Here is an 11,725-nt window from a genome sequence, read left to right on the forward strand (position 1 = left end):
CAGAACATTTTAGAATGCTGTGCCTTCTTACCTGGGGTCTTTATTCCCATCACAACTACAGTTACAGGAGAGCCTCAAACTATTGTTTGCTTTATCTGAGCACAGCAGTGCAAGTCTTATCTCATTGGCTGAAACGATCAGCTGTTCTGCAGGCCTTAGGTCAGGAGAGCTAACAGGAATCCCTAAGCAGGAGTTTCCGACCCTCTTTTAGCTATAGTTGAGGCTGGGAGTGGAGCCATAGGTAAAAAGTCAAACCAATGAAGTCATAGAGATTATCTTTAGTTTTCCTTCCCTGTAACATCAAAAAAGGCTAAACAGCTGTCGTAAACAGTTCAAAAGTACGACAGAATTGTGTGATATAGTTGCTCTAACAGATAAAAGTTACAAAGAAATGTTGTGGCTGCTAATCTGTATCCAGTGATGGCAAAACATTTTATTGCATATAACTAACAAGGAGTTGCCCTTCCTTATTCTTTGGCTTGTATATCTTACATGAGAACAGTCACTTCCCAGGATGTTTAATATTATGTAGGCTTATCGCTATAATCAACAAATATATTAAAAGCTGTGTGATGTTTAATTTACCTATAATATATCCATAATAACTTTTTCATGTAATTAGTGTACATCATGATAGGGATTTGAACAATTGAGTAGCACACACTTACCCCATTTTCATTTCATGCCTAAATTCAAAGGGATGTAAAATCTGTGTATATGAGAATAACACTTTTAAAACTAAGGGCTAAAATAAAGACTTAAAGGGACACTGTAGGCACCTAGGCCACTTCAGCTCATTAAAGTGGTCTGGGTGCTGTGTCCATTTTGCACCTAGTGATGCAATGTTTACATTGCAGCTCTAAGTCTGCCCTCTGTGGCTGTCTACCAGACAGCCACTAGAGCGCTTCCGGAATGCAAACAGACTTTTGATCCGTCCTCACGGACCTCCAGCGGCAGAATTTCCCCATAGTAAAAGCATTGTATAATGTTTTCCTTTGGGGAGGTCTAATGCGCGCGGGGGAGAAGTGTGGGCGGAGCCTGACCCAGCACCAAAGGACATCGTTTCTGGATTTAGGTAAGTGGCTGAAGGGGTCTTAACCCATTCAGCACCGAGGGAGGGGGGCCCCGAGTGAGAGGGGGACCTATTAACCTCATAGGGCCAGAAAAACGACTTTGTTTTCCTGTCACTATAGGATCCCTTTAAGTTCAACTGATTAAACTCAAGATGCCTTGGTGCTCAGCATATTCTGCTTCAAATGTTGTAAGTTAACCCAGTGAAATGTTGCTGAATGCATGTTGGTCAACCCAAGATGTCTGTGAAAGTTAAAAAAAAAAAAAAAATATCAGAAGGAAATGTTGGGTAATTATGTTCTGATTGTAGCACTGGAGTGGGGAGAAGATTTAAAGATGATTAACAATCTGGGGACAGGTACATTAATATATTGCTTCTTCGGCAAAGTTAAATAGCTTCTCTAGAGGATGTCCCCTTGTTGGCCAGACAAGGCTGTCAATTTTGTTTGCCTGCCACATTAGGGTTTCCCAAGAGGAATAACAGACTCGGGGAAAAAAAAAGACCAGGAGAACAGGCAGCATAATTCACGGTGATTTGAGAAAAGAAGCGTAATTCAGATAAATGGCCAACCCCAATGCATCCTACCTGTTATTACAACAGACATGCTGTATCTGTGCTGTAAATTAGTCAAACCCCGAAAGAATATGTTGGAAACGTATCTTCAAGTGTATAATTTGAATGATGAGGGAGCTGTCTCCGTGACCTGCCTGAGTGATTTGTTTCTTATCGAAAGGGATATAAATGGCTGGTTTCCTTGTCTCTAATTTGCTACTATGTTCGCAACTTATTTTGTCTTGTGCTTGTATTACATGCCTATTTCTACTCATTCATTGAATACTGTTCTAAAATTAGAGGCAGCAAAAAAATTAAACATTCTATCTTTGAAGTACATTCTTTTCAGTGTACTGTGCTGTGAAAGTATCATTCAAAACATTATATAAGCACACATATGCACGCACACACACACTCTCTCTCACACACACACACACACACACACACACACACACACACACACATATCTATATCTTCATAGCTTCAGAAACACATATGATATGTTTGTGATTGCTTCCATCATAAATATACCAATGTTTATTCATGATGTCAGTATATGTTGATGTATTTGGAGTTAAAATGGTGGGTGGACTTCATTAAGAATAAAAATAGAACTAACCTAAAAAAAAATGTATATTACTCTGCAGTATCTTATAACAATACTTGACTTATTTAGATCTGTTTAATACTGTACTCAGTCAAAATCTGTGCACACCATTTACAACAAGAGAATGCAGTCAGGTTTTTTTAATATATATATATCGAATATATAAAGAAAATATATAATCCTGATTCTGGTGTTTACAGTGCTTCCGCCCAAATTCTGCAGACTATTGTAAATACTAAACCCATTACACACGCAAATGGAAACCGTTCAAAAGAGCCTGAGGCCAGTTGTGTGTAAGAAACACATTCATAACCTTTTTTCTCAGTTTTTCTAATTTGTTTTCAGAGCGAAATCTGGAATTCTGATTCATTTTTACAGTCTCTTAGTGACATAACAATTCTGGTTTTGTATTCTTACAGAAACTATTTTCGTATTTCAATGGCTGCCAGCGCTCTGCAAAACTGCTGCAGATGTAACATAAAACATATGTAAATTGTGTGTTAAAAGTCTTCATGAATTCCACCCAAAATCTTACATGTATAATTTTTTTGTATACAGTAATTTCAGTCAGTGCATTGCAATGCTAAATATAAGGTAAATTTTTGCATGTTTAATACTGGGGCAGATGTATTTATTTATTTTTTAACTGAAAGTCACACAGTAAAGCAGTTGAACTCTACAGAGTGGAATCATTAAAGCATGGTTATAGTTATGCCACCATTTTGTGGGCCTGCACTCTGTTGCTATGTGACTTGCTTGGCCTGCTGCTCCCTAATTGGGCCAACTTTTCAAAAATTATTTCATATTTCAAAGAATATAAGAGACAGACCTAGGTGTATCTAGTAACATTGGGGCAATTGCAAATATTGTCACTTATAGGCCTAGTAGGAGAGTAAATAAACATTTTGCAATCTGTCACCCTTATTAGAACATGACAATTTATTTTTCATAATTAGGTCTCCTCAGCATTTCTGTCCTTAAATATCAAAGAAATACTGCATTTAGTACATTTCAAAATTGAACCATATGGCTATTTTTTCCGAGTCAATTGACGGACCGTTTTTGCCCCAGCGGCCTGTGCACCACATCCCATCAATGTATCAGAATTGCCTCAATGTTAAATAGATAAATATATTTATATATGTGTTTCTGGCCCGTATTTGCATGCTGTAATTTAATTCAGGGCCTTTGAATCTGCCCCATTGCCAATAATTTTAAAAACTCAAGGACATGTCTCCAGAGTTATGGGTGTGGTTTGTTTCTGTTTGTTTTTGATACAGAGCATCCGGATTGCACCCAGCGGATGAAGGAGCAATTGGGGCAGTAGGAAAATTAGAAATGTAACTGGGTAAATATTATTTTTTTATAAGACTAAAATTTGCTAAATTGATTGTGTGACTTTTTTGTTAATTCTTTTTATTATATTATAGTTCATGTTATAGCATTTTATAAATATGTAGAGTGACTATATATCATATATAAAGGCAGTGATTTGAAATCTGATAAGACACTATGCCCTAGTTTGCTGTCACAAAGCATTAATTATTTTAGTAGAGCAAGTTCATTTAGAAATAGCCCTGTAATTTTTTTTTCTGAAATTCAGAGAGCATTTCAAATGTTAGGCTAAAATAGCCAAACTGAAAACCGCTAATTTGACTTGTTTCCCCCAGTTCATCCATTCTGGCCTAAAATCTGAAATTAAGTTTGAATTCCACAAAAATACACTTTAGTGAGTAATACAGTAAGATGTCCCAGGAAGAGTTTTCTTTATAGATTTCCACGTAGAGAAAAAAAGAACAAAAATGTGAATGACAAGGACACTATAAACCGCTCTTGAATCACACCTCCCAACATTTCAAATGGCCAAAGAGGGACAACTTCATTTCAGGAGTCTGATTGGGGGTGTGGCCAGGAGCAGGACTGGTCTGAGACATTTTAGATGGTTTCATAATAGCAATTTATGCAACTAAAATGTAATTTAGAGAAGAACAATGTATTTTACTAACACAGAATGAATTCTAAACACATTTACTGTGGTTTAAAGACACATTACTGTGAGTATTATTGCTGTGAAACTCTGTTATATACTCATACAGTTCAACAATATAAAGATCCTAGAAAAGAGGGGCATTATGATTAGGGCCCCTCCCAAATAGGGACACACAGGAGGTATGTTGAAAGTGTCCATCACCCATTATCTATTTAGTTGAAAATATTTATTTCCAAGCAAATCAAAGCATTGCTCTTACATTTCATAATATATATCCAACTTTCTTGCTCCCTATCACCAGAACAACTACAGCTTAATGTAATTGTTCTGGAGAGTATAGTATGTCTTTGCAAGCATTTTTATGTAAACACTGCCTTTTCAAAGAAAAGGCAGTGTTTACATTGCTTCCTAGGGACAGCTCCAGTCACAGTCATTTAGATGGCCACTAGAAGTGCAGCACTGATGTTCAGATCTCTACGCTCTGTATAAGATGATGAACTTTCCCCCATAGAGATGCATTGATTCAATGTATCTGTATGAGGAGATGCTGATTGGCCAGTGCAGCGTTTTACTCCGCCCCCCGTCCGCCTCCTTGGTTGAGGAGAGAATTGACCATTTCAGCCAATCCAATACTTTCCTATGCTTTTCTCAGTCTTGGAGGCGAATCGGGGGCAGCAGACCCACGCAGCACTGGAAAAAAAGTGAGTTTTCTATTTTTTTTAAGGGGACAAGGGGAGGCCAGGGGGCTAACATGTTTTTTTTTTAACACTTTAGGGTCAGAAATACACGTATGTGATCCTGACTCTATAGGGTTCTTTTAAATAATATAATCAAGGATAACAAACACACCAAAAAACATGAGCTTAATTAATGCAACCATTTTTATGTTCATTAGTATGTTGTGCATGTATTTTTTTTTTATCTTGATATATTTTAGAATAATTTCTGACGGAACAGATACTGACACACACCACACACCACACACACTAACTGAACAAGTACTGACACACACCACACACACTGACTGAACAAGTACTGACACACACAATGACTAAACAAGTACTGACACACACTGAACATGTACTGACATACACTTAGGAACAAGTACACACCAAATACACTGATTGAACAAGTGCTGACACACACTGACTGAGACAACATATACAGAAATACATTCTCACAGTCACACAGACTAATACATGGGTACAGAATGAAAACTGGTGCACATAGGTTTTTCTTGCTTGTCCTGTGAGCTTCCCATTTGAAATGACCTCCAGTTACTATCTTGGTCCTGCCCCTACTTGTGTTCAGTAAAAATATTTTGCTGAGCACTACCTCAATATTTATAGCAATGAGGAGAGACCATTTTATTAAATGTCCTGAACTAGGCAGCTTGCAATACACCTTTGTAGATGTTTCAGGTGGTGGATGTAGGAAATCCAACTGAATTAAGCTTGAAGCCTCAATTGAGGCCTAGTCTCACATCTCCCCTAAATTTTATATTTAGATAGGTAAATACAGGACAATAAACAAGTCTAAACATGTACTCACAAGGAAGAGCTAATATGGTGCATATAAATGCTCTTTATTTCATGGTAATAAAATAATACAGTGTAGCAGTTTTGCTCACATCTTATATGTTTTATCCATTAAATGCACTTAATCAAAGATGTGTGGGGAACCTGAATAGGTCTTAAAGAGAGGACCAACAGGCAACTAAGATACCAGAATATACCTATTGCACTTGATAAAGAATCACGCAAAAATCCACCCTGAATATTTCATGTTGTAATATTCATTTAGTCTACGATTTTGCAGCAAACAAAGGGCATTCAAAGGATATTCAAAAATTAGTGAAATTTCATTGGTGGGAGTTATTGGGATAGGATTGAAATAGTTTTATGTACTGTAGTTGAAAACTGTCCTGAAATGTGGTTTCTACAGGATAGGGCTACTGCCCATACAGTCAGGGCCACAATGGACCTCCTGAGACAACTGTTTGGCGAGTGGATAATTTCAAGAAATTCCCAGATTAATTGGTCGCCATGTTTGCCCGACCTTTCAGCTCCCGATTACTTCCTGTGGGGATATCTGAAGGAGCAGGTGTATGTGAAGCAACTGTATACACTTGAGCAGCTCAAGGAGAATATCCGTGCAGAAATTTGAGTGCTAGAGCTTCAGAGATTAACTAATGTTATGAACAATGTGATCGAAAGAGCCTGACTTTGCGAGGCGGCAAACAGAGCTAATTTAAAAGACGTCATTTTCAGTACCTAGTCAAACAAACCTCCACACATTAAAGGACCACTATAGTGCCAGGAAAACAAACTAATTTCCCTGGCACTATAGGGTATTTAGGTCCTCCCCACCCTCAGGGTCCTACTCTCACTGGGCTGAAGGGGTTAAACTCTTACCTGTCTCCAGCGCCGGGCTCTATCGGCGCTGGGGAACTCTCCTCCCTCTTCCGACGTCAGTGCCGAATGCGCATGCACGGCAAGTGCCGTGCTCGCATTCAATCAGTCCATAGGAAAGCATTACTCAATGAGACAGCCACTAGAGGCTGGATTAACCCTAGTGTAAACATAGCAGTTTCTCTGAAACTGCTATGTTTACAGCTGCTGGGTTAACCCTAGATGGACCTGGCACCCAGACCACTTCATGGAGCTGAAGTGGTATGGGTGCCTATAGTGGGTCTTTAAGCATTCATTGTATGTAATATCATTGAAATTAGTTAATTAATTAAAACATTATTGACTCCTCAAACTCTACAATGAATTTTGACCCGCCTTATACACAAATCAGTAAACCATATTAATAATGCAATTTACTTTCTCATGGAACTAAAGGTTAAAAAGTTAGAATTCTGGGCAGAGCTCAAATAGTCTCACAATTGCCAGGAACATTGCATTGGTTTTTATGGCGATTGCTCCACCTATAGAACATTGCCTTGAAACTACTCATTATGTAAAAAACAGTATTTTCATGATCTTTTCAAAATTCATTTAGTATACAGCTCCAAAATCCGCACACTCAGTAGAAAGAATTGCGCACATTTTCTCTAAAGAATGTAATTTTGAGTATGGTTTCTAAAATAAGGCATAAGTAATGGAAATTATCATACAAACCGGTTCCACTGTGCTTCTTTGACTTACTGTCTGCTTATAAGTGATATTAACAGATAGCTATTGATTTTGTGACATTGAAAATAGTGATAAGGGAGCTATTGCATTCATCAGATGTTTGCACATCATTAGGTTAAGGGAGAATGATAGTAATGCTGCCCTTATTAGGTCTGTTAGTACTGATCATTGGAAGATAGCTGTTATGTGTAGTAATACTGCATTTCTGCGAAATCATCAATCTTTGCTGAAGTTTAATGTGTTTATAAAGTTAGTATGCAGCACCTGTGATGACAATGTGCCTTTTGCATGTAGGTTGTCAGGGTTATTTACTAAAATTAGAAAATCTAAAATTTAAAGGAACACTAGTATTAGGAATACAAATCTACATTGTTCCTGTCTCTACACTTATTTAGGTGTGTCGTCCCCCCACCCCCGGGTAAATTAAAAATATATTTAAAACAAAATAAAAGGTTTGCTTACTGTTTTCCGGTGCTGAGGTTCCGTTGGCGGTGCTTACCTCTCCGCATCCTGCAATGTCACGGAGGAGGCATGGCCGATGTACCATCCAATGCTTATCGTGGTGCATTGGAGACCTAATGCGCATGCATGGCGAGCACCGCGCATGCATTCAATCATTTCCACAGGAAAGTATTGAACCAGTTCTTTCCTATGGTGCATCCGCATTACCTGACTTAGTTTTACTGTTTACAGTTTATTGATATGGCTTCTCGCCTCCACATACACTGAGGCATTGCTCCACATTTTGTCCCTCTTTACAATGACAGTGGTTAGCGTTAATCATTAAAGATAATGCATTCTAATGCCTGCTCTAACATCTAGTTCCCATATTCACTTCAGCTGTATACTTGACCACTGATCTTGAAAGCATTTCACTAAGTGCAGAGAATCTTTGAACAATGATGGCCTAAAATGCATGATTTATTCTCTAAGCATTCAGATATTAACCCTGGCCAGCTAGCATTCCTTGTTTACAATCACATTTTCTCAATATGCCGACCTCAGTAATATTAATAATGGAATGGAACATTGATTAATATTAAAGATATTAGAGAAGAGATGTCCATTAGCAGTTAGAGAATTACACTCTGCATCTGGCAAAGCATTATGGGTTGTGTGGTTCTACAACAGCTGGAGCTAAGCCTGTGTTAGCGAATCTGGTTTCTTGTGTTTCCAGCAGATATTCTGGAGCATCTTTAGCATAGTTCATTGCTCACTTTCCTTGCTGTCTATAATAGCTATTTTATGATATCAATTTCCTGCAGTTTAAATTAACCTGTCTCCTTACATATTGTAGCTGACAGCTTTATTCAATAATAACATATAATAATAATAAAGATGTCTTCGAGCTAAATTAAAAGCTTTGTTTCACAGTCCTTTGACCGAAAACATATACAGATAGGCAAAAGGAAAGAAATTGGGTAGAATGCTGTGTACACTCTGCTTTTGCAGAGTATTGTGTTTTTTGCATAGAGTGTATAATGTTAGGTTGTTAAATAGAAGTGCAATAGATTAAAGAGTGACTGGGTGGCCAAGAATCAATCCTTTTTCGACTAAGGTGGCATAATGGAAATCGACTCATATGAATGAACTCTTGTTCCGAAGTTATGAGGAGCAGAGCTAATGCACTGCCATGAGTTCATTTTTATTATTGTGTTACACCTGAATCAATTGACAAAGTCGTTTTTTTCCCCTCCTCTTCTTCCCTTTAAGCAAGAGATAGCACTTAATTGAATAAAAGTCAATGTAATTATATTAGCGAGAGTCAGCACTAGTGCTGACAGAGGAAAAGGGACACTGCTGTACCGATCTCGTCTGTGCATTTCTGTGTGCCGCTTGAGCTGACAGAAATTGAAGACGACTACATGGTCTAATTAGATTGTAGGTTTTTTTATTCACTGCTGTAAGTGAGAACAGGAAAAAGGACACATCCCTTTCCCAACACAGCAATCACAGACTGCTCTGTTTTCACAAGCCATCTTCGGAAAAGCTTGTGTCCATCTGGGAATCTTTGCGTCCTTTACACAAGTGATAATTTATGCTTCACTCTGTTCTTTGAACACAGCCTGAACACAGCTGAATTAAAGGGGGAGGGGGAGGGGGGATTAAAGACGTAAAAACTTTATTAACACTTAACACGCCAAAGGGTTTATGAAGAATATTTGTAGGTATTTAGCAATTTCAAAAAATCTATTTGCTGTTGCTTGACTAGCAACATGTACATAACTAAACTGAAAATGTATTTGTACGTTTTTAGTTGATAGAATCCTGCTGTATTGATTTTATGTGAAAATGAATATATCACTGCTGTATTGCTTTTTTTGCTTTCAGTTTATGGCAGGTGGGAGAGAAAGCAGCATGTAACATGTAAAATTATAGTATGTTTTTTTCTATAGAAAATACTTTCGCTATAACGAAAGTCATTGTATTTTTTATATTGCATTTTTATGTATATTATGTATTCAACAGAAATAGGAATCCCTATAACTGAGATCCTACAAAAGCTAATAACATTATTATATATAGACACACAAACACACACACATGCAAAAAGTATTAAATAAAAATATGTTTGTGTTGAAATGTCAGTGACGTTCTAGTGTATTCAGTATATGAGTATTCCACAATCTAAAGATATCTTATCAGATAAAATAGGGACATTTTTTTTTTTTTTTTTTACAAACAAGTCATGGTGACTGCTTTGGAAAACAGGTATCTTCTCCTCCATACACCTCCATGCTGTACTCTTGTGCATCTGTGAGACTACAGCAGTGATGTGGGCTCCCAGTGAGTGAAGCTATTGACACTTACAAGGGAAAGCTTTGGGTAGGTATTATTTAGACTCACCTGTGGAAAGCCACATCCTGCACGGATGTTTTTTTTCTTCCAAATATGCAACATTATTTACTTTATACCTGCAAGTTAGTTATAGTTTTCACCAAAAATCACGTATACCATCATCCCCTTGTTACATGTCCAAGTCCTACTTGACATAGCAACAGAATACAGTTTTTGCAAATTGTTAATAATTCTCATTCTAAATTGTTGAATTTAAATCTCTATATCATGCATTAAGGTTCACGATATATAAGATATGATTATCAAAAATAAACATTCATTGAGACAATACTTTGTTATAATGTATTTTTTTTTTGTTTACATTTATTTCCAGACACAGTGCCAATATTAACCTCCATCGCAAACTGTTGACCAAAGAACTGGATGAGATGGGGCTGGACTCCTCTCAGCCCAACCTTCGTGATGAGTTCTTGGCAAAGATCTACGGTGGTCAACACCCCCTGGGTTTTGACATTAGAGAAGATACCACCTCACCAGTCGGTACAGAGGATTCCCATGTCAACGGCTATGGACGGAGCCTAGCAGAAGACTACATGGTCTTAGATTTAAGTACAACCTCAAGTGTCCAGTCCAGCAGCAGTATCCATTCCTCCAGGGAATCTGATGTGGGCAGTGATGAGGGTATCTTATTGGATGACATTGATGGGGTCAGTGACAGTGAGGAGTCCTCTCATAAACCTGAAACTCCTATTACAGGACAAGGTAGTAGTGACACAATGGAATCTTCCGTTTACAACAGCTTTGCAATGAGCAATGGTGGCATAATGTGCAATATTTGCCACAAAATATACAGCAACAAAGGTACATTGCGGGTTCATTACAAGACAGTTCACTTGCGAGAGATGCACAAGTGCAAAGTTCTTGGGTGCAACATGATGTTCTCCTCCGTACGCAGTCGAAATCGGCACAGTCAAAACCCTAACCTACATAAAAACATTCCTTTCTCTTCAGTGGAATAGCTTCCAAATGAACTCTGCAAATCCCAGGTCATGCAGACGATACACCAGAACTGCTCCATATTTATATATACGTACATATATAAAAATGTATATGTATGTTATATATATATCTATATATATATATAAATATATATAAATCTAGATATATATTCTTTTGTAACTAAAAGAAAAAATACAAAACACTAGGTGCTTTTTTATTTTCACTTTGGGTTGAAACTGCCCTTGAGGAATTAAGTAAAAAAAAAAAAACACTAAGAAAAAAAATAGACAAAACGCAACAAACTTACAGTCACTAATCCCAGTTTTGTTACGGAATGAATATCTTGGTCAGCTCCAAAGAAATGTCTTTATATTCCAGTGACTGTTGCCTGCAAAAGAAGACTACAAATCAAAACCGAACAAGTAAAAAAAAAAAAAAGAAATCCAACAAACAATAAAACTTCTTCTTCTACTTGTCTTTTTGGGAATATTTGGGGAAAACATTAACTAAGCATGGCAGATTCACATGTAAATATTGAGCCCCCAGAGTGTGGACAGTGTGTAACA

General features: G+C 37.5%; 1 protein-coding gene across 4 annotated transcripts in view; it reads left to right on the forward strand.

Moving 5' to 3' along the window:
- Positions 1–11,240, forward strand: part of BNC2 (basonuclin zinc finger protein 2) — a 569,366-nt gene extending 558,126 nt beyond the window's left edge. For 3 of the 4 annotated variants that reach the window (XM_063455245.1, XM_063455249.1, XM_063455246.1), the window contains one exon: positions 10,534–11,240. In XM_063455245.1, the coding sequence (XP_063311315.1) occupies positions 10,534–11,179 (646 nt within the window). In that variant the 3' untranslated portion in view covers positions 11,180–11,240. Of the gene's footprint in view, positions 1–3,511; positions 3,580–10,533 lie in introns of all 4 variants that reach the window. The other variant, XM_063455247.1, reaches the window with a different exon arrangement.
- The last annotated feature ends 485 nt before the right edge of the window (positions 11,241–11,725 follow it).

This window comes from Pelobates fuscus, chromosome 5, assembly GCF_036172605.1.
Source record: "Pelobates fuscus isolate aPelFus1 chromosome 5, aPelFus1.pri, whole genome shotgun sequence".
Classification (NCBI taxonomy): Eukaryota; Metazoa; Chordata; class Amphibia; order Anura; family Pelobatidae; genus Pelobates; species Pelobates fuscus.